The sequence below is a fragment of the Cnephaeus nilssonii genome, assembly GCF_951640355.1.
Source record: "Cnephaeus nilssonii genome assembly, chromosome: 8".
NCBI lineage: Eukaryota > Metazoa > Chordata > Mammalia > Chiroptera > Vespertilionidae > Cnephaeus > Cnephaeus nilssonii.
In genome coordinates, this window is record NC_137079.1 from 98,234,941 (window position 1) to 98,259,809 (window position 24,869).

Here is a 24,869-nt window from a genome sequence, read left to right on the forward strand (position 1 = left end):
CCATGTGCCCTGACCTGGGCTGAGCCTGCAATTGAGGTAAGGGCCCTTGACCAAAATTGAACCGGTGATCATTCAGTCCACGGGCCAACACTCTATCCACTGGGCCAAATCGGCTAGGGCAAAATTTAATATATTGATTTATAGGACACAAGTAACAATTTACCTTATACAGAGTTATTTTCATTGCATGTATATCATTATATTTGTGTCATCTTCATAGTAATCTGGAATAACATAAACTGATAATTAAAACTATCTCTGAGTTAATAGAATTGTAGGTTTCTTTTTTCTTATTCCTGTTCCAACTTATTCTCTGAATTTGTTACAAGAGTTATTTCTATGACCATCCAAAAAAAAAAAAAAATAGCTTGTTTGGTTTGTGAAGAAGGAAATCAGAGTATGTGAACTTTCCTGTTCGCAGTCTTCAGTTAAATGGTCACACCTAGCTGTAGTATAGCTGTGGTCTCAGACTCAGGAAGAAAGCAACAAGAATTTGGCGATTACCTAGTCATTTTATGTCATAGTTGCCAAATCCAAACAGGAAACCATGGAAAATCAAGGTAAGAAGTGAAATATATTGGGTTGGGAACCAAGAAGACCCAGAGCTTGGATTTTAAGAAAGTGAAGTGAATGAGAAGCTTGTAATAATTCCCTGAGCTAGAGTTAAGTGTTCTAGGAGGCCTTCAATAGAGCCTTCTATCCTCATTATGGATTGGGGAAGAGGGGCAATTGAATGAGCCAACAGTAAGTAACTATATAGAAAGGGTTTGTTTGTTTGTTTATTTATTTATTTGGTTTTTTAATCTAATGGCAGACTACGAGTACAAGCAATAATGAATCTGCTTCACTTCTGTCAATTTTTTTTGGCTTTGTAATCCCCACTTTAAGCTAGAATATTCACTTTTAACTATAATTTTAAGTTCTTGATATTAAAGTTTGTCATACACTATCTTATATACTTCCATTTGAATAGAAAGGATTTAAAAATTCTGTGGTCTCTGTGTTAGGGGAATCCAAAAATCTAAACCTAATAAAAAGAACTCCTAAATAGTTATTAGAAATTTGAAAATTATAGCTGTTAACATTTATATAATATTTTATAATTTTTATATTTCACATTTTAGTTTGCACAGATATTTTATTTGAGAAATGTTTAAGTAGTATTATTGGAATTTTAGGAAATATCTGTGCTATAAATTCTTTATTTTGTAGGTGGAAGTTAATAAAGATTATTACTTATATGATTGTGTATCTGCTTAAAGATTGTAGTTTTTTTTAAATCTCAAAGTCATGAGATAGAAAATTCAATGTGTTTCATAGCATTGTGTGGTGTTTGTTTTTTCACCTCTTTTTCTCCAGGAGAAAAGTTGAAATTATGCATACCCATAGTCTTTTCACTCTTCTTGGAGAAAGGCTGATGTTGCATACAAATACTGTGACTGTCACTACGTACAACACACTTTATGAGGTAAAAATTTTAAAATGTGTGATGTCATTTTTAAATGTATGAAGTGGATACTCTCTATGGAATTAGGATCCATTGTTGCTCATTTAACCTACAAAGACAGTAATCATTTTAGAAAATAAACAGTTGGCAGTTTTATATTTTATATCCAAATATATCCATGTACATTTATTTGCCAATTTTTATGTTGGTCCAAGGACATTTCTTTGAGTATGGATTAGGTGATTGGCTTTGCACAGAGTTTTTCTTACATAACCACATACCCATTATGCATTATGTATCAGTTCTCTCCTTTCTCCCTTTCCCTAATATGTAGAAACTAGAGGCCCAGTGCACGAAATTTGTGCATCGGGGGGAGGAGGGGGTGGGGGTCTCTCAGCCCGGCCTGCACCCTCTCGCAATCTGGGACCCCTCAGAGGATGTCCAACTGCCAGTTTAGGGCCGATCCTGCAGGGATCTTTGCTGAGGACTTTTCAACATATAAAATGACTTGGCTCTGAACATGTCAGGGATCTGCGGGATTGGGCCTAAACTGGCAGTCAGACATCCTTCTCGCAGTCCGGGATTGCTGGCTCCTAACCACTCGCCTGCCTGCCTGATTGCCCCTAATCACTCTGCCTGCCTGCCTGATTGCCCCTAACCACTTGCCTGCCTGCTTGATCTCCTCTAACTGCTTGCCTGCCAGCCGGATTGGCCCTAATCACCTCTGATTGCCCCTAACTGCTTGCCTGCCTGCCTGATTGCCTCTAACCGCCTCTGCCTCAGCCCCCACCACTGCCACTTCATCCGGAAGGATGTTCGGAATGACGTCTGGAAGGTCATTTGGCTGTCTGGTCTAATTAGCATATTATGCTTTTATTATTATAGATTACCTACCTTAACCTAGAATTAAAACTGGTTTGAATTGTAGGTAAGAATTATTTGTAAAATGATATCTGGAAGAAACTTTATATCTCATCATTTTATTCAGAAATCTGTTTTTCATCATTTCTAACAGATGGCCATATAGCTTGGGTTCACATTTTTCTATGAAATGCATGTGCTACCTCCCAAAGTAGCTGTTTTTATTTTTAAATACTAGAAAAATATTTGGAATGTTCTCTTATGTTAACCTTAATTCTGCTTTCCTGCAACTGATCTTCTGTATCTCTAGTTCTTTTGTCCAGTGAAAAGATTAGCAACCTGCCAACACCCATCTTTGTGTGGCAACTAGCTCAGCAGTTTCTATATTTTTAAATAGTTGACAATAATCAAAAAGAAAATGATTTATTACACATAAAAATTATTTGAAATTTAAATGCCAGTGTCTGTCCATAAGTAGTTTTGATGGAAAATAGTCACATTCACTCTTTACAGATTATTCATGTTTAGTTTTACTCTGCAGATCACAGTGATGCAATAATTTGACAGTGTTTCAATTAACACATGTATTACTAAACCTAACATTAAAAAACACACCAGTGAATATATACTCTTTGAAAACAATAAAAGTGGATTTCCGAACTCACCCTTTTAAAATACAGTGGAGTATGGGTGATTTTAGTGGAGATCGAGATGGCAAAACATTGTGTTGTTATGCAAGTACACTGTAATTGTGCTAATACAATATACACTTATATTACTAGATTAAAGATTCATAATAATATTCCTAACTCAGAAAAACAGTGGTCATAATGTATAAAACAATATTGTATCATTGCAGTTTTTTTTCACAAAAATGAAAATATGAAATGAGAAACATTGAAGAGGGCAGATGCTAAGATTCTGAATGGAATTGTACTGGAATTTTAAATTAATACTAGACGCCCAGTGCACGAATTCATGCACGGTTGGGGTCCAGCCGGCCTGCCTTGGGAGGTGACTCAGGAGGTTGGCCAGCCACCCCCACCCCTGATTGGGGGGGGTCGATCGGGGTGGGGGTCTGGCTGGGGGGACCGGCCACAGGTGGTTGGTGGGGCCAGCCCACCCCCGATACCTTTTTTTCAACTCATACATACAGACACACCTCTTGTGAACTATCATCCTGCACATAGTTTTGGGTCTTGATTTTTCCACTTAATATACCACAAGTATTTTTATTATAAAATGTTCATCTTTGTTGGGGGGAGCAACCTCTTCTGATAAAGGGACAGATAATATAAAATATTTTTAGGCTTTGGGGTTGTATTAGTCCATTTGGGCTTCTCTTAAGAGAATACCATAAACTGGGATGCTGATACACAACAGAAATTTATGTCTCTCAGTTCTGGAGGTTAGAAGTCCAATACAAACAGTCTTTTCTCTGTGTCCTCACATGCATAAAGGGCAAGAGAGCTTTCGCTTTCTGGGTCTCTTTTAGAAAAGCACGAACCCTAACACTAACCTTACCCCTAACCCCTTCACATGAGGGATATGTAATCCTAATCGCCTCCCAAAGGCCCACCTCCTAATATGATCACAATGGGGGTTGGGTTCTAACATATGAATTTTAGGGGGACACAGACATTCACTGAAATAGTAACAGGATATATAGTGTCTGTTGGAACTACTCATCTCTGCAATAGTGGCTTAGAAGCAGCCATGGCCAATATGAACCAAATTCTCATGTCTGTCTAATAAAACTGTATTTACTATCCTATATAATAAAAGGGTAATATGCAAATTGACCCTAATGGGGGAATGACCGGTCGCTATGATGCACACTGACCACCAGAGGGCAGATGCTCAACACTGGAGATGACCCCTGGTGGTTAGTGCGCTTTCACAGGGGGAGTGCCACTCAACCAGAAGCTGGCTCAGGGCTGGCCAGTGCAGTGACGGTAGTGGGAGCTTCTCCTGCCTCCATGGCAGCGCAGGGAGCAGGCCTAAGCCGTTAGTCGGACATCCCCTGAGGGCTCCCAGGCTGCCAGAGGAATTTCTGACTGCCAGCTTGGGCTCGATCCCCTGGGGAGCGGGCCTAAGCCGGCAGGTGGACATCCCCTGAGCAAGTCCGGACTGTGAGAGGGTGCAGGCTGGGCTGAGGGACCCCCTGAATGCACAAATTTCCATGCATTGGGACTCTAGTGTATTTATTATATTACTAGTAGCCCGGTGCACGAAATTCGTGCACATTGAAAGGGAATTAATTAGATGAAATATTTTAATATTGCTATTTGCCCTTTCTCTATAATAAAAGTGTGAGAGATAAAAGGAAATGAGTACAATGTATATGAAAATAATACATAATTTTATTAATAGCTAAACGGTAACAAAATGATATAACAACAATAACAAACTCGTAATATAAAAACAACATTGATGCAAATAATGACTGATAAAGTGATTAAACTTATTCTAATATCTCCCTGTATACCACATTAAGAGTAAAAACACTCTCAGAGTGCTTGACTAATTTCCCTTGAGATAAAGTATTTACAACTTTAACTTTAATGTAACATGCTCTTTGAACTCAAGAGAAAGCAACAGCCGTAAGTGGTTTGGCTCAGTGGATAGAGCGTAGCCCTGTGGACTGAAAGGTCCCAGGTTCGATTCTGGTCAAGGGCATTGACCAGAACCTTGGTTCCGGGCACATCCCCCGTAGGAGGTGTGCAGGAGGCAGCTGATTGATGTTTCTCTCTCATCGATGTTTCTAATTCTCTATCCCTCTCCCTTCTTCTCTGTAAAAAAATCAATAAAATAATTTTAAAAAATACTAAAAAAAAAAAAAGAGAGAGAGAGAGAAAGCAACATATAACTGACCATGTCCAGAAACGGGTTCAGGTAGGAATATTCCTACTCTGTCTAGAGTTTGTCCTTGTGATTTATTAATAGTTATCACAAATGCTGGCATAACGGGAAACTATCTTTTAATTAATTTAAATGGGTGGCCAGTGTCAGATGGGGACAAATCAATTCTTGGAATCAGAACAATCTCTCCCTCTGCAGATCCTGTTAATATTTCAGCTTTGATAATGTTAGGTCGCAATCTTTTGATAATAAATCTGGTACCATTACAAAGACCCCATTTACTATTAAGATTTCTCAATAGCATGATGATTGCACCCACTTTCAATTTTAATTTATGACACGGCATTCCAGAAGGAGTAATACTGTTAAGAAATTCAATAGGAAAATTTTCCTTTTTAGCATCATCTGTTGAGTCAATGGAATCATCACTCAAATAGGTGTGAAAATCTCCATCAAGTATATCCAAAATTTCTTCATTTAATTTTTGAACGTGCTCATTTTTTGGACATAGAATTGCACGTTTAGATATATTTTTAATATTATCTATTGATATACTATTTCCAAAGGTGGCTTCGATAATAGATCCATTACAAATCATTTCATGGGGAATTTCAATAATATCTATTCCTAAATGAAAACTGCTATCAAGTTTGCCATCTCCCAAGTTTTACTAACCATTCACTATAAGCAGAATCCTCTGATCTCATATTTGTTTTAAGAGACAACTGTCTGAAACATCCCCAAACACTACAGTACTTTAAACTCGTTTGTACTATGGCCAATCGTATAGCATGGCAACACAAAAATCCCCTCTAAAAAGAACTTTCCCACCAAATGCAACATTCAAATTAGCGCCAGCGAGAGCTTTATATGTATGGCATGTGTGTGAGTCAAAGTTTATTTTTAAATTTCCAGTGTGTGTCATATGTACCGGTTGGTCGGACGGATGGACAAATGTCGGTCACTTAGACTTTTGTCTATACAGATTATGAGTCATGATTTTACCTTTTTAAAAAATTATCCTTTAATATCTCCAAAGCACAGTGAGTAAGAATATGAAGGTTTATGTGGCTTCACCACTCACTTCTCTCCTTTTACTCTTGAATGTTAATTCCAACATAATTTTTGTAACACCTCTTGAAAAGGATCCCACCAAGTTTTTGATAGTCCACATGATAAAACTTACAGAAAAATACAGCATGAGACTTTCATTCTCTCACTAACTTCTTCATATAACTGTAATTCCTCAGTCTCTATAGAATGAAAAAGGAAAATAAAAGTGCCTTCTCTCATTCCAAGGCCTTTCTCAGTCAGGCAACCACAAAAAGAATGAGCCTACAATTCATGCCATGTAATCTCTATCAGGCATAATTCAAATCAAATCCCATCAGGCAAAGTCTAGGATAATTAAAATATATAAGAGAACAGTGGTGACCTGGGGGAGAACTTACGAAACCTTGTCTTCTGCTTTTGCTGAATATTCTTTTTGTTATGCTAGACTCCAAGCCCCTATCCGGGACCTGGTCAGGCGGCTGGCGGCGCTAACCCACGCCGCCTGCCCTGGTCCCTGATCTGTGATCGTGGACCTGGTCGGGCGGCTTCCACTGCTAACCCATGCTGCCTGCCCTGGTCCGTCATCCCTGATAGGGGCTTCGAGTCAGCCGACTTGAAGCCCCTATCTGGGACCTGGTCAGCCAGCTGCCGGCGCTAACCATCTGCCCCAGTTCACCATCATGGCTTGGATCCCACCCCCCACCCGCCATCTTTGCTGGTTTAATGTGTATATTTGCTCCTGATTGGCTGGTGGGTGTGGCTGGTGGGCGTGGCTTATGGGTGTACCAAAGGTATGTTCAATTTGCATATTACTGTTTTATTAGGTAGGATAATATACCTATTGTATATAATGTCTTTATTATATATATATGCATTTATAAAAATATTAATATTCTGCTCTTTTATTTAATATTTTTTCCATTTTATATTCTTATCACTAAATTTAAGAATGGCTGCCCTTTAGATAAATGAAGAAAACTCTTTGTCTACTCTGTTTTATTGTTCCTGAGATGAATATTCCAACTTTGTGTCAGTCATTCCTCAAATGACATGATTTGAAAACTCTGCTTTCAAAGGTGTTGCTGTTTTGAGTTATAGTAGTTTTCTTTTTTTTTTTTATTGCGCTAATATTTTATGTACAGGGCTGAATAAGCACTCACTAACAGACAGACTTAAGTTATATAGGACATCTTGATTCTGATTTATTTTTCTAATAATGATTTCTTTTTTGGGTACTTCCTATGATAGTCATCTTGGCAAGTCCTTTACAACATTATTTTAGATCCTTGAAACAACCCTATGAAACTGGTATTTTTATTGCTTTTTTAAACAGACAAACTGAGACTCAACAGTTTAAATTATTTGTTCTGTGTCTTACCACTAATAAGTAGTCATACAATAGGCAGTTTCCTTAGTATATGTGTGTAAGGCAAAAAATGTCAGAATATACCTTCAAGTTGAAAGCATTAAAGTCATCTTAATCAGAACCTTTGCTAAAATATCAGAGTTCTGAATGCTAGTGTCTAATATTAATTAACTTGTTTTTCTATCTTGGTGTCTTCCTACTAATTGCTTTGGTTGATGATGCCTATATATGTTTTTTAATATATATCTATGTATATGTATATGTATATGTATATGTATATGTATATGTATATCTACATATCTATATCTATATCTATATCTATATCTATATCTATATCTATATCTATATCTATATCTATATCTATATCTATATCTATATCTATATCTACATGAGTTTCTGACCTGCTTGTTTTGATCTATATAGTGTCCATACAGTAGAAAGTTTTTGTAAACAATGAAACTTTATATTAAAACTAGTGGCCCGGTGCACGAAATTTGTGCATGGGAGGGGGTTTCCTCAGCCCAGCCTGCACCCTCTCCAATTGGGGACCTAATCTGGCAGGCAGACATCCCTCTTGCAACCTGGGACCGCTGGCTCCTAACCACTCACCTGCCTGCCTTCCTGATCACCCCTAACAGCCTCTACCTGCCTGCCTGCCTGATTGCCCCAACCCCTCTGCCTTCCTGCCTGATTGCCCCTAACCTCTCTGCCTGCCTGCCTGATCGCCCCTAACTGCTTCTGCCTGCCTGATCACCTCTAACGGCCCTCCCCTTCCGGCCTGATCTCGCCCTCAACTGCCTCTGCCTGCCTGATCACCCCTAACTGCCCTCTCTGCCAGCCTGGTTGCCCCCAACTGTCCTCCCCTGCCAGCCTGATCTCGCCCAGTCTCTGTCTTTCTTTGTTTTTCTCAGCAGTCCTCCAGGCCTCCCTGCCTCCATGTCTCCCTCGTCCTCTTTCCTGGCTGGGAGGAGGTGGGGCCAGTGGGGGTCGCTCCAGCCTCTGCCCGCCCTCCCTTCCATCCAGGCCTCCTCAGGCCCAGTCTGTTTTGTTCCCTCATTCTGAGAGAGGCTCTGAGAGCGACCTAGGAGGGAGGGAAAGAAAGGGAGAAAAGGCTGTGAGCTGGTGGGCACTGTGTGTGTCTGTGCGTGTGTGCGGTTGTGAGTGAGTGTGAGTGCCTGTATCACCTCCCCTGTCCTGGTCTCCACTGCCACAAGTCCCCACCCACCAGAGCCTGCTGCGCGCAGCCTGGGCATTAGGTTGAGCCTCTGGTCCTTGTGGATGTGACGGACCCAGGGTTTTTATATATTAGGATAAAAGTAAAGTATAACAATATAATATGTTGAATTTGAAAACTCATTGTTTATTCCTAACCTGAAAATAAGAATACATACACATGCATTTCTATTAGTCTTCCTGAAAAGTGGCTCAATAGCAAATGCAGCAGCATTTCACGTACTATCTATACTCACGTGCATGCTTTAAGTTTCTCATTTTAGTATCCAGATTTTGGTCTCTAATGATATTACACACTAAACAAAGCCAAGTTATTGCTGATTTCACATCTTAGGTAGAACAGCCATGATAAGATTGGATCTTCTGATACTGGATTTCACAGAGTTTCTGAAATGATAAAGTAACTGACCTACTGTCTGACCAATTTAGCAAAAATATATGCTTTTAAAGTAGAATAATAATTATGGCTAATTGGAATGAAGAACTCTGAGTTAATTGATACTCTAAGAAGGAAAGTTAATGTATGTGTACAAAAAGTCCAAAAAGAAAAATGCTTATGATATGATTAGATAGCAGTGTAGATCTCAAAAAAATATAGAAAGGATCTTCAAAATAAGCTTTATTACAACTAACAAATCAAATTGTTTTATCAGACTGTCAGGATGGTGGATGACTAATTCCAGATCACCGAAGTTTAAAGGTTGTATCATTTTAGAGGGTGGCATCTATCGCAAAACATTAAAATTTATATGATAGGTTTGAACTTAAATTCCAATTAATATAACAAGTGAAATATAACCAAAGGAAAAAAAAGAAAAAAAAAAGAAAAATCGGCCTGAAAACCTGCAGCTGGATTTGATGCAACTTGTGTCAACCTGGGTCTGCACCCCTAGAAGGATTTGGTTGATAATCTATAGTTAGCAAGCTCATTTTATCTCATTCTCTTTTTTGGCTTGGGGAAATTATATTAATCCCAGCCAATGTATCAAAATCAATATCACCACAGCTATAGAAAGGTGTAAAAATAAGTACAGAAATAATAAAGAACTGTGTAAAACCTGTTTTGACAATAATGACATTGTAGAACATGTGGTTTTCACAAAGTGAAAGTCCGATTAGGATAAGGACTATGTCACTGTGATCTTTAAAATTCTAAATCTAATAGGATACTTGTAATAGAATAAATAATAAATATTAAAGGACAAAGTAACTTAGGCTTTCATTTTAGCAGGATATATCAGACAACATTGCTTAAAGTTATGAAAATGTAAGAATGTTAATTATTATGAAAACTAAAAAATTATTAAGAAAACATCCCTGTCTCCTAGTTTTCTGAGGAGAATTTATTCTTGAATCTCATATACTAAGAAGTGAGTTAGCTTTAATGGACTCCTCTTTGAAATTATGCAAAGCTATTTTTATACAAATAATTTTGAGAATTATAATATTTGCAAAATATGTCTTAAATTTCATTTGCTTTATTTTATATTTCACTCCATCTGTAAATTATATTTATGTTTTCTTAATTATTTGTAGCATGCTTCATAATTATTTGTTAGATTTTAGAATATGTCTAATGGCAAAACTGGACTTTTTAATATTCTTGTAGATCTCAACAATACTATTAGAAACATTACTTTATTAGGTGTTGTGATATTAATGTCTCTTTATAGGTTTGGGTAAACTGCTTCTCTTTACATCCTATTCCTATAATTCAGTTAAACAGTGCAGGGACCTCACAGTGTGGGATCTTTATATTAGTGATTTAATTTCTTGTTTTGCTTAATATGCTAAGCAAAACAAGATATAATTGTTTCTTACAGAAATAATTAACTGATTTTTAAATGTATATTTTTAGTTACTTTATTTTTTTTTTTATAAGGGTATAATGGTTATTGAACACAGATTTTTTACAAGGAGGTATTCAAGTTTAAGTCTTTTTTTAAAATAAATCTTTATTGTTCAGATTATTACAGTTGTTCCTCTTCTCCCCCCCCCCCCGCCCCCCATAGCTCCCCTCCACCCGGTTCCCACCCCACCCCATGCCCTTAACCCCCTCCCATTGTCCTCGTCCATAGGTATAAGATTTTTGTCCAATCTCTTCCCGCACCCCCCACAGCTCCTTCCCCCCGAGAATTGTCAGTCTACTCCCTTTCTATGCCCCTAATTCTATTATATTGACAAGTTTATTCTGTTCTTTAGATTTTTTATTCACTTGATTTTTAGATTCACTTGTTGATAGATAGGTATTTGTTGTCGCTTTATTGTTCATAATTTTTAACTTTACCTTTTTCTTCCTCTTCTTAGAGAATACCCTTCAGCATTTCATATAATACTGGTTTGGTGGTGATGAACTCCTTTAGTTTTTTTCTTGTCTGTGAAGCTCTTTAAATGACCTTCAATTCTGAATGATAACTTTGCTGGGAAGAGTAATCTTGGTTGTATATTCTTGCTATTCATCACTTTGTATATTTGTTGCCACTCCCATCTGGCCTGCATAGTTTCTGTTGAGAAATCAGCTGACAGTCGTAGGGGTACTCCCTTGTAGGTAACTAACTGTTTTTATCTTGCTGCTTTTAAGATTCTCTCTTTGTCTTTTGCCCTTGGCATTTTAGTTATGATGTGTCTTGGTGTGGTCCTCTTTGGATTCCTCTTGTTTGGGGTTCTCTGTGCTTCCTGGACTTGTAAATCTATTTCTTTCACCAAGCAGGGGAAGTTTTCTTTCATTATTTCTTCAAATATGTTTTTAATATCTTGCTCTCTCTCTTCTTCTGGCACCCCCATAATTCGGATGCTGGTACACTTGAAGTTGTCCCAGAGGCTCCTTACACTATCTTCATACTTTTGGATTAAAAAAAAATTTTTTTTGCTTTTTGCTTTTCCAGTTTGGTGTCTTTTGCTTCTTCGTATTTCAAATCTTTGACTTGATTCTTGGGATCCTCTAGTCTGCTGTTGGATCTCTAGATATTATTCTTTATTTCAGTCAGTGTATGCTTAATTTCTGATTGGTCCTTTTTCATATCCTTGAGGGTCTCACTAAACTTCTCGGAGGTTTCTAGAAGATTCTTGGGTAACCTTATAACCGTGGTTTTGAACTCTATATCCAGTATTTTGCTTTCATCCATTTCTTTCATTTGTGACTTGTTTCTTTGTCTCTGCATTTTGGCTGCTTCCCTGTGTTTGTTTCTATGTACTGGGTAGCTGCTAAGTCTCCTTGAGTTGACGGAGTGGCCTTGTGTGGTTGGTGTCCTATAGGGCCCAGTGTCTCATCCTCCCCAGTCATCTGAGGTGGACTCTCTTGGTTCACCCCTTTGTGGGCTGTGTGCACAGTTTTGTTATAGTTAACCCTTGATTGCTGTTGGTATCACTGGGAGGAATTGACCTCCAGGCCAATTGGCTGTGATGACGAGCTGTGTCTACACTGGAAGATCTGTTGTGCAGGAGACACCCTTATGGGGCAGGACTTGCTTCAGTGGGGCTTTGGTGCTCACTGAGTCTGCCCCTTGAGTGTGTCTCTTATGGATGTGAAAAGTTGTAATCCGGTATGGTCTCACTCTGATCACTGGGTACACTGGCTCTTGGATCTCCAAAGAGGTGCAAAGTCAGCCACTGTCTGGGGCCGCCCAGCAGGAGCTACAGAGACATCTGCAGATTCTTCCCCTTTGTATGAGGTTTGGAAGTGCCCAGATGAGGCCCAGCTGTGAAGCAAGGCCACGCTGGGAAATAATTCCATTTGTAAAATACAATTTAAATGTAAATGCTAGGCTAGGTCTATGTCTGTAAATAGCATATTTATTTAATTACCTCAATGCACTGTTGTTTCCATGCCAGCTCTTATATGATAGTCACTAGTCCCATGTAGCTATTAAATACTTAAAATGCGGCTAGTTTTTATATCAAGTCAATGCCTTATTTATATACATTGCTAATATAACTAAGTACATTTCCTATCTTTTTCTTATTTTTTCAAAAAAATCTGGGGAGGAAGGTAAGAAAAATGTGACCTTTGGATGTCATCGTCTTTTTCTATTCCGAAGGGATCATCTGTGTCTCTTTTTTTATAATTTACTTTCTTCATCCCCAATTTTTGCAATATAACTATTTCAACTTACTTTTATAGTTTTTGTACTTTAATCTAGGTTGAACTATTTTGGGGGGCCTTGAACTATTTTTAAAGATTCATTCAAACCTTAGCATATTAAGCAAAACAAGAAATTAAATCACTAATATAAAATACCTTTACTCAATAACTAAATGAAAACAAATAAAAAAAAAAAAAGAATACTGTACTCACCGAGATTTTGTGTTAGTGGAAAAATTAGTCAATGTTTTAGAATTCTTCTTTCCTTTATTTGGTTAACTTTTGATATTTTATTGTTGTTTGAAAGAAGTGTTTAAAACTCTTTAGTAAATGATAATGAGCCACATATTTTATTTTAAAAAAAATGTCCCTCATAGCCCTTCCGGGGAGGCTCAGGTTGAGCATTGACCTATAAATCAGAAGTCATGGTTTGTTTCCTGGACAGGGCACATGCCCAGTGGGGGCTATGCAGGATACAGCCGATCAATGATTCTCTCTTAGCATTGTTGTTTCTCTCTTTTTCCCTCCCTTCCTCTCTGAAATCAATAAAAATATTTTTTTTAAAAGAATTTTTCCTTATGGCATTTCATTTTGAGTTGGGACCCAGGCTTCAGACTTGATTTTATTTACTTATTTTCTAAGTTTTCAAAATTAATGTTGACATCAAGAGTCAAATGTTTACAATTTGCAGCATAATATATTAAGGATGTATGCTGAAAATGTATTTAAAACAGAATAAATTCTTGCATTTCCTAATTAAGCTCTTTTTCTATAGATACTGGTCTTGGTTTTGTCTTTATAATTAAGAAAATAAAAACAAAAAAACAAAATTGAAGAATCCATGGTTTAGAAGTATGTAGAATACACTAGAAGACCATTTAGAAGAGATATTTCTTTTAATTTGAACAGAACTTACATTCTTTTAAAATTTTATGTAAGTATATATATTTGCTATTATGTTTTAAATTATTTTCTGAATGAAATTAAAATTCTTCATCTTTCAGATATTGACAGAGCAAGTATGTACTCAAGTTGTACACAAACCACACCCAGAGCCAGATTCTACAGTGAAAATTCAGAATCCAAGTAAGCAAAAAGCAATTTTTTTATTTTAATGCAATAGTAACATGGTAATATGTCAGACTAAATCACCTTTTTTCCAACCATCTAAATTCATTATGGTGCTTAAATAGTTCATAACACTTGAAAATCACCTACCATGGTGCTAAGCCTTTAGTTGAAAAATCAGTAAATATTTTTTGAGTGGAAGATATGATGTAGTTATAAATCTATACTATGTTTTTTTGTTATTGTTGTTCTTTTACAGTGATTCTTAAGGTAGTGGCAACTTTGTTAAAAAACTCTACACCAAGTGCAGAACTGATGGAAGTTCGTCGTTTATTTTTATCTGACATGATAAAACTTTTCAGTAATAGCCGTGAAAATAGAAGGTAAGCAATTGGAATACTATTACAAAACAAAACTGTATTCCATAATTAACCTCAGTTCCTTTTCTTTATTTTCAGTCTCTTTCAGAGAAAAAAAATTTCTAATCTTTTCCACTTTTCTAAATACTTCTAATTTTATCCTCACCTGATGATATATTATTTTTCCCTTTGATTTTTAGAGAGTGGAAGGAAAGGGTGGGGAGGGGGAGAGAGAGAGAGAGAGAGAGAGAGAGAGAGAGAGAGAGAGAGAGAGAGAGAGAGAGAGAGAGAGAGATATCTACGATTGGTGGCTGGTTGCTTCCCTTATGAGCCCCTACTGGGGCTGGATGTGGAACCTGCAACCAAGGTACATGCCTTTGACCCATAATCAAACCTGTGACCCTTTGGTCTGTGGGCCAATGCTCTAACTACTAAGAAAACCAGCCAGGGCGCTGAACACTTTTAATCATCAGAAGACATTGCATGTTTCTTTAATAAAATCTGCAGTTAGCATACTTCTGCTTATATCAATGTTTTTACTTATATGGGTATTATATTTTAATTGAATATATGAATATATACCCACAAACCGTTATTTAAAATGTACTGTTCCTTTTGGTGCTTTCTATTATCTATCACCAATAATAGTTTTAATTATAATTGTGTTGGATTAGCTCATATTCATCCATGCTTTTCCTGAATTTGTCTGATAACTGATTGTTATCATGTATTTTTAAGCTGGTTACCTAGGACATGGAGCCATGGTTGCTGCCTGAGTCATTAATTTAACAAATATTGATTGTCTGGTGGGTATAAAGCACCTTGCTGCATAGGTTGTCTCAGTATACAGTCTTAGTACAGTTTAGTGGGAAAGAACAATAAAGCAGTGGTTATTTTACAAGATATTAAGTGCATCATGAGTGCTACAGGTGATGAGGTAGTAGAGAAATAATAACTTAATCTGACTGGGAAAGTTAGAAAAGCAGTTTTAATGATAATTTGGATTTTTCCAGGTATAAAAATAGGGGAACGCCATTCCAAGTGTAGAATATAGGATATGCAGAATGATTGTACCTTCATTGACCTAGGTGCAGTTTTCACTATTTATGTAAATTTCAAAATAGTAAATTCTAATATAATTTAGATGTTTTTAACGAATATATTTTCCCCACTAGATGTTTATTGCAGTGTTCAGTATGGCAGGATTGGATGTTTTCTCTTGGCTATATCAATCCTAAAAATTCTGAAGAACAGAAGATTACTGAAATGGTCTATAATATCTTCCGAATTTTGTTGTATCATGCAATAAAATATGAATGGGGAGGCTGGAGAGTCTGGGTGGATACACTCTCAATAGCACATTCCAAGGTAACAGAGATTTAGCATTTTATATCATCTAGTTTTCATCTGTGGGCTAATTAAATGGCTATAAATGCTCATCTGGTGCCATCTTCTGGGCATTTTCCATTAAGGCCAACTCCTCCTTCCCAGTTTTCTCTCTTTTCTGTTTTGTTTTTCCCCCTTCTGTTCATGTTCATACACTATTAGATATTGAAGTTTTATATATCATTTGATTGAAATCTCAGGTTTATAAATTAGGAATTTTAGACCCCAAAGGTGACCCCACATATATAGCAGATCTGAGAACTTGAGACTGGGCCAATTGCCCTTTTTAAAAATAAAACTTACCTAAGAATATTTTCTGGACTCTAATTTTTAACACTTTAATAAAGCAGCCAGAAATTATTTTTGTTTACAAGTAAATTATAAATATTTTAAAGTTTAATTTTAGTGGTATTTTTAATTGCATTATCATTTCTTTATTTTTAATCCTAGAAATCAAAATATTTATATTTAAAATAGAATCTAATCTTTGGTAGAAGGAAGACATAGTTTTCCAACTCCGTTTTTGGGACTTGATTTCATCCTCCATAAAATCAAGGGGTTTTTGTATCAAGATAATCTCCAAAGGGAGGTCCACTACAAACTAAAATTTTCTTTCTATGACTTAATTAGAAATTAATATCATATGTGCCTCTAAGGAAAAATTTTGAACTGATTTTTAATTTTAGAAGAGCTTTTATTGCTGTTAATACCTTAAACTTTATAATGTATTGGTACTTTACTTTTATTATTACACTAACAAATTTGAAAATGGTATTTTATAAGAAAAAACATTGCATTTTTTTATTATGAGATTATTACAGATGCCCCCATTTCCTCTCCTTTGCCCTCCTCCACCAGACATTGCATTTTATATAAGATATATATATATATATATATATATATATATATATCCTAATGAAGTCTATATAAAGTTTCAAATTAAAGTAGCCTATGTAAAAATAAAATTGTGATGTTTTAACAGTTTATAATTGTACATATTCATAGATGTGTGTGGGTTTTTTAAAACAATTGTTGAAATAGGCACACATATGAGTAATGAGTGGTGAAATCTGATCTAGTAATAGTATTGGGTTTGTGAGCCAATGCTCAATGTATATTAGTCACTTCTTCAATTTAGCTCAAATACCTCAAATATGTAGGACTTCAACTGGCATATTAGGTAAGAGCAACATTGAAATACTTAACCTAAAAGTAAAGATCAATATTTAAAACATTAATATTGTTAAATTTACCTAACTTACTATTAATACATGCTGTGTTTGATAATTTAAAATTCTTGGCACCATTTTCCTATTATTAACATAACTAGGGGCCCAGTGCATGAATTCGTGCAACTTGAAAGGAACTGTGGGCCACGAGGCTGCAGTAGACACAGGGGTGGGTCTTGGCCATCCTCTTGCCCACTCCCGGCCCTCCTGCCACCCCGCCCCTGTCCCCTGTCTGCAGGCAGCCCCCTCCCGCTGCTGCTGCTCCCACGTGCTGAATGGCGCTGGCCCCGCTCACACCTGACGGCGCGGAGTGATTGGGGCCATTGCCAGCAGTGGGTGAAAGCAGTAGCTCCGGTGCCGGCTGCAGGTGCAAGCGGGGCCGGTGCCGGCAGTGGGTGCGAGCAGCGGCTCCACCACCAGCAGCAGCAGTGGGTGCAAGAGGTGGCTGCCAGCCCCGATCCCCTCTCTGGAGCAGGGGGAGGTGGAGAAGCCCTGAGGGGCAATCGGGGCTGGCGGCCACCACTCACACCCACTGACAGCACCGAGCGATTGGGGCAGGCACCGAGCACTGGCAGTGGGTGCAAGTGGGGCCGGCGCTGGTGCCGGCAGCAAGTGCGAGCAGCAGGGCGGGACCATGGCACGCGAGAGCAAATAATTTTCAGTAACCACCAGAGGCTCGCCCTGATGACAGCGACTGGTGCCTGCCTTGGTCTGGCGCCCCCACTCACCTGCTCCACCCTCTGACGCCTGCCATGTTCCACGCGTGACCCCTGGTGTTCAGCGCACGTCATAGTGACCAGTTGTTTGTTTCTTTGGTTGTTCTGCTGTTCAGTCTATTTGCATATTAGCGTTTTATATAGAGAGATTTTATTTGTATCTTTTATTTCTTCTTGGTATATATAAAATGCCTTAATGTTTTTTCCTTTGTTCCTAAGGTCACTTATGAAGCACATAAGGAATACCTAGCCAAAATGTATGAAGAATATCAGAGACAAGAAGAGGAAAACATTAAAAAGGGAAAGAAAGGGAATGTGAGCACCATCTCTGGTCTTTCATCTCAGACGACAGGAGCAAAAGGTGGAATGGAAATTCGAGAGATAGAAGATCTTTCACAAAGCCAGAGCCCAGAAAGTGAGACAGATTACCCTGTCAGCACCGACCCTGGAGACTTGCTTATGTCAACAAAAGTGTCAGATGATATTCTTGGGAATTCAGACAGACCGAGAAGTGGTGTACATGTGGAAGTGCATGATCTCTTAGTTGATATAAAAGCAGAGAAAGTGGAAGCAACAGAAGTAAAGCTGGATGATATGGATTTATCACCAGAGACCCTAGTGGGTGGAGAGAATGGTGCCCTTGTGGAGGTTGAATCTTTGTTGGATAATGTATATTGTGCTGCTGTTGAGAAACTTCAGAACAATGTACATGGAAGTGTTGGTATCATTCAAAAAAGTGAAGAAAAGGATAATGGCCCATTGATAACATTAGCAGATGAGAAAGATGATCTTCCTAATAGTAGCACATCATTTCTCTTTGATAAAATACCCAAACAGGAAGAGAAACTTCTTCCTCAGCTTTCTAGCAATCACATTATTCCGAATATTCAGGACACACAAGTGCATCTTGGTGTTAGTGATGATCTTGGGTTGCTTGCTCACATGACTGGTAGTGTAGACTTAACTTGTGCAAGTATAATAGAAGAAAAAGAGTTCAAAATCCATACAACTTCAGATGGAATGAGCAGTATTTCCGAAAGAGACTTATCATCTAAAGGGTTAGAGTATGCTGAAATGACTGCTACAACTCTGGAAACTGAATCTTCTGGTAGTAAAATTGTACCAAGTATTGATGCTGGAAGTACAGTTTCAGATACTGAGAGATCTGATGATGGCAAAGAATCAGGAAAAGAGATCCGAAAAATTCAGACCACTACTACAACACAAGTAAGTTACCTAACATGAGTTCTAAAAATGCATTAAATAGATGTTGCATTGTTAGCATTAAAGCAGAGTAATTTCTTACCAGTTACACTATGCTTATATTTAATTATGGTAAAATAGATTTTATAGAATTGCATAGTATGGTAGTACATATTAAAGAAATTTAAAATAGCTGAATTATATTTCCAATTCTGTGTAACTTTGCTCAATCTCTCTGGGCCTGAATTTGCTTATATTGTACTACAGATTGTACTAGATTAAAATATGACATTAGGGTAAGGTGACCAGATTTTAACATTGGTAAAGCGGGACACCATTGACCGGGGGTGGGGGGGGTTCTTGATTAAAAATTTGGTCTATATGGAGCAACAAAAATTTTCATAGAACGCAAAAATAGTATTGTAATATATTTTTTTAAATTTCAACATAAGTACAATTTACAAATATAAAAAATAAAAAATATGTATAGTATTATTTTATTCTTTGGCATATTTCTCATTTGAGTGATTTTTTTTTAGTAGATTGCTGTCATTGTTTAAAAGGTCATGAATTTGCCATAACGTAAGTCGTAAGTGTCACTTTCAAGGCCGGCGCTAGACTTTTTGCCGCCACTATAAAATATAAATAATACGAGTACTGCCTGCTAAATTCAAGAAAATTTATGTATTTATGAAATAAATAAATAAATTACTTACCTAAATTATCTGAATAGCTGATTTGTAATGACATCACTTGTTTAACTAGCTTACTAGCACGCAGTACGATGTGTATCGTCTGAGAGAAAATTACAAAATGTTTTGGCGTTGCCAATCCCAAAAAAATGCCATTGTTCATTTATTCCAAACAATGGTGGTCGAATTCTAACAACTGATCAACAATGCGAACTTTGATAATCAGTTCTCAACAATTATTTGTTATTATTAAAGTTTAACATTATAAAATTAACAAAAATAATATAAAACTCATATCCTGGCTAAATAGCCACATGGCCGCCGAAAACCATATATTCCCTTCCCGTTCTCCCGCCGTTCCCTAGCTTGTCGTGCATTCTTTCCAAAAATCGGGACTTTTTTAAAACGCCACGGGACGTGGGACAAATTGTTAAAAATCAGGACTGTCCCGCCAAAAGCGGGATGTCTGGTCACCTTACATTAGGGGCTCACCTAGTTCTAACATTTTATGACTCTGTGACTACATGTACACATTTTGTACTCAATATCTTCGCACTGAATACTTAATTTAAATTTTTTTGTTGTCATTGCTGAGAGTATTACAGATGTCCCCTCTCCCCCCATTGATCCCCTCCAACCTGCTCCCAACCCCTCCCCAGCTCCAGCCCCAAGCTTTCCCAGCACTATTGTCTGACAATGGGCTATGCATATAAGTTCATTGGTAAATCTCTTCCCACACCCCCCACCCCACCACTGTTTCCCTCTGAAATACATCAGTCTGTTGTATGCTTCAAAGTCTCTGTATCTTTTTTGTTCATCAGATTTTTTTCATTAGATTTCATATGTAAGTGAGATCATGTGATACTTACCTTTCTCTGAATGGCTTATTTTGCTTAGCATAATACTCTCCAGATCCCTCCATGCTGTATCAAAGGGTAAGAGATCATTTTTTACAGCTGCATAGTATCCCATTGTGGAAATGTACCACTGTTTTTTAATCCATTCATCTACTGATAGGCACTTGGGCTGTTTCCAAGCTATTTTACATAATGCTGCTATGAACATAGGGGTGCATATATTGTTTCTGGCTTCTTTGGATATATTCCTAAAAGTGGGATCACTGAGTCGAATGGCAGTTCCATTTTTATTTTTTGAGGGAACTCCACATTGTTTTCCATAGTGGTTGTACCAGTCTGCATTCCCACCAGCATTGTGCTAGGGTTCCTTTTTCTCCACATCCTTGCCAGGGAAATGAACACATTCCTAGAAAAATACAATCTTCCAAAACTGAAACAAGAAAAAGCAGAAAACCTGAATAGGCCAATAGTAACTGATGAAACCATTCTCCTTAAAAAGCAAGACAGAGTTGTGCACTTTCACCACTTTTATTCAATACTAGAGGCCCGATGCACGAAGATTCGTGCAAGAATGGGCCTTCCTTACTCTGGCTGCCAGCACTGCCTTTGCTCCAGCCTGGAGCCTCCTTTCCGCCTTCCCACACTGCCCAGAGGCCCGGAGCGGCTGGGGTGGTGCGGAAAGCCTGCATCGTCACCATGGCGATGACGCAGTCCCACCCCACCCTCGGCCACTCGGCGCCTGTGTATGCAAATTAACCCACCATCTTTGTTGGTTTAATTTGCATCCTCACTTCTGATTGGCTGTTGGGCATTGCGAAGGTACAGTCAATTTGCATCTTACTCTTTTATTAGTGTGGATAGTACCCAAAGTCCTAGTCACAGCAATCCGACAAGAAGACAAAATAAAAGGCATCCAAATTGTAAAGGAGGAATTAGAACTGTCATTATTTGCAGATGACATGATATTTTATATAGAAAACCATAAAGACTCCACCAAAAAACTACTAGATTTAATAAATGAATTCAGCAATATAGCAGGATACAAAATTAACACCCAGAAATCAATGGCAATTTTATCCACCAATAATGAATTCTCACAAAGAGAAAGTAAAAAAAAAAAAAAAAAAAAAAAAAAAATCCCATTTACCATTGCAACAACAACAACAAAAAATTTAGATGCTTAGGAATAAACTTAACCAAGTAGGTAAAAGACCTGTACTCGTAATTAATTTTAACCTTTTAAGCTTCAGTCCCAGACCTGTTCTGTGGATTATAGAAAAGAGGACTTGGAGCCCAGATTGAACTGATAGATGAAATGAAGGGGAAGGGAAGATGGACATGTTATTTATCAAGTGCCTGCTATGTTCCAGGCAATGTGATATATGTTTTCAGATTTAATCCTCAGAGCAACCCTGTGAGGTAGGTAATATGGCTGAGGAAATTTGCAGTTATTAGCAGTGAGAATTTTTTCTTACAATCACATGGATATAAAGTTATTATGAGAAAATTACAGACTCTAAGTCCTGGTGGGGAGGAAATGTTAGTGCTTCAGTTTTGGCCTCACCAAAGTAAAACGAAAAATAGATAATTATTTCTGATATGGATTTTAATTATTGATCTTTGAGTTTTAAGTCTACTTCCTTATTTTCTAGGCTAAATAATGCCTTAGAATTAAGAGTTGAAAAAAACTTTTACCTTTTATGATTTGTTTTGTTGCTGTTCTCTGAGTTTTACAAAATTCACTGTAAATTTAACATGTTCTATGATAAAGAGTAAGCCATATACCTAACTAGTGTCTTTGTACTCTAATAAGATTCCTTAATAATAGATTTTGTGTGTGGGAAAAGTTTCTTCATTTTTGTCTCTGTTAACTGACAATTGCCATTTTTGTGGTCGTTGTACTACAGTGATAATTGTCAGGGTATGGGAATATTGAATTAGCTATAGATTTAAAATAAAGGACAGCATGATGCATTGTGTATTGAATATAATAATCATTAGGTTTGTCTGGTTTTCATTCAGAGTGCATGGGCATTTTCTGGTTTTTCATTATATTAAATGCATTTGCTTTTTCTAAATTGAAGTATCATGAGCAAAATAGACTTTGAAGTTAACTTGAATCTGTTCAATTAATATTTCTTTTAATCTTGTGTTTTTAACTCCAATTAGTTGATGACATATATTCGGTATACTTTACTTTCATAGGGAAGAAATATGGGCTAATGTAAAGCCTCCAAAACAGGGGTAAAGTGAGTCTGGTTTTCAGTGTGAACATTGATATTAAACTTAGGTATTTGGTTTTTTTGCTTAGTTTGTGAAACTGCAAAAATGAAAATAGTAGCCCTCAGCTCTAAAAGGTTCCTGAGCAGGGAATCACCAGGTGAACAATATATATACTATCTAATAAAATAGTAATATGCAAATTGACCATACCTCTGCTACACCCACAAGCCACGCCCACCAGCCAATCAGGAGCGAGTGTGAAAATTAACCCAACCAAGATGGCTGTGGCCACAGAGAGAGCAGGAGGCTTGGGTTTCCCTGGCAATGGAGCAAGCCAAGCTTTCTGCACACCCTGGCCTGCCTTGGCCTCCACTTAAGGCTACAAAGTTTCAATTATAGAATATTGGAGAGTGTGCAGGCTGGGCTGAGGGTCACACACCCCCGTGCACGAATTTTGTGCACCGGGCTCATATATATATATATATATATATATATATATATATATATATATATATAAAGTAGCCTACTTAAGTCATAAGCAAAAGATTTACTCATACACTTACTTTACTATACTTATTGTTTTTATTTTGAAATCAGTAATTTCTTTTGCACTCTACAAATGTTCACCTTTTATTTCTCTAGGCTGTTCAGGGTCGGTCTCTTACACAACAGGACAGAGATCTCCGTGTTGATTTAGGATTTCGAGGAATGCCAATGACTGAGGAACAGCGGCGCCAGTTCAGCCCAGGTCCACGTACTACAATGTTTCGTATTCCTGAGTTTAAGTGGTCTCCAATGCACCAACGACTTCTCACCGATTTACTATTTGCTTTAGAAACAGATGTACATGTTTGGAGAAGGTAGAAATATTTCTTTCCTAGAAATAAGACTATTTTCATTTAAGAAATGTCCTTTTTATCTTTTACTCTTAAAATTAATACCACATACTAAATGTATTTTTATTAATGAGTTTATAAGATATATGCATTGTTAAAATAAAATTTTACATTATTTTATGACACCTATCTTTAGAGACTATATCAGTTAAAATATAATCACTTAATGAAAACCAAGTGTGCATAAATTAAGTCAATACCTTGCCTCACTTTTGATTTAATTTTTAATAGCAAATATACAACAAATTGATTATGAGAGTGTGTCATTTATATAAATTAGGAAATTGATGGTACTCTGTAACAGAGTATGCCACTATCACAAGTATCAGTGGTGCAGTATTCTCAAGACTCAAATGGGTTCCTCTGCTTCTCCTGATTTTTCTTCTAAGATTCAAGGTGGTTGCTTCAGCTTACAGGATTGAATCAATATAGGAAACTTGCCCTAACTAGAGGGTATGGATGACTCTTCATCTTCCTCCTTCATATCCTTCTTTCCTCTTTCTTTTTTCCTCCTCCATTCCTCTTCCTTTCTTTCTCCTCATTCTCCTCCTCTTCTCTTTCTTCTTTTATGTTTTGTTTTAATTGAAGCCACTCAAGAAATTTCCCCCTTATATCTCACATGCTAGCAGGATCATATGCTCTTTTCTAAGTTAATCACCAGCAAAAGGAAATCCTATCTAATAAAGAGGCAATATGCTAATTGACTGCCACACCCTCAAAGATGGTGGTGCCCATAGCCACAAGATGGGGGCGCCCAGTACCCTCAGCCCTGCTGGGCCAGCAGGTGCACGGCACGTCTGGGCCCGTCCTCAGGCGGGTCTGGCTGCTCTGTGCGCCTGCCTCCATAGTCCCTCAGTCCTCTCAGCGCCCCCCCGCCGCCCAGGGCCGGCCCGAGGTGCAGGAAAGCCTTGGATGTCAGCTGCCCAGCCAACGCCCGAGGTGCAGGCAAGCCTTGGATGGCGACTGCCCAGCCACCCAGGGCCGACCCGAGGCGCAGGCAAACCTTGGATGTCAGCTGCCCAGCCAACGCCCGAGGTGCAGACAAGCCTTGGATGGCGACTCCCCAGCCACCCAGGGCCGGCCTGAGGCGCAGGCAAGCCTCGGATGGCAGTTGCCCAGCCTCCCAGGGCCGCCTGAGGCACAGGTAACTAGGGCCGGCCAAGGCTTGCATTGCCGGCAGTGGCAGCAGAGAGGTGTGATGGGGTGTGCCTTCCCCTGATCGCCAGATTGCCTCCTGCCCCTGAGGGCTCCCGGACTGTGAGAGGGGGCAGGCCAGGCTGAGGAACCCCCCCAGTGCAAGAATTGTGTGCACCGGGCCTCTAGTGGAATTATAAAGA

The 24,869-nt window shown here is 38.0% G+C and overlaps 1 protein-coding gene across 4 annotated transcripts in view; it reads left to right on the top strand.

Moving 5' to 3' along the window:
* Positions 1-24,869, top strand: part of NBEA (neurobeachin) — an 873,840-nt gene that overhangs the window by 256,272 nt on the left and 592,699 nt on the right. For all 4 annotated transcript variants that reach the window (XM_079778900.1, XM_079778901.1, XM_079778902.1 and 1 more), the window contains 6 exons: positions 1,360-1,468; positions 13,908-13,989; positions 14,231-14,354; positions 15,506-15,698; positions 17,881-18,888; positions 23,279-23,496. In XM_079778900.1, the coding sequence (XP_079635026.1) occupies positions 1,360-1,468; positions 13,908-13,989; positions 14,231-14,354; positions 15,506-15,698; positions 17,881-18,888; positions 23,279-23,496 (1,734 nt within the window). The remainder of the gene's footprint in view (positions 1-1,359; positions 1,469-13,907; positions 13,990-14,230; positions 14,355-15,505; positions 15,699-17,880; positions 18,889-23,278; positions 23,497-24,869) is intronic.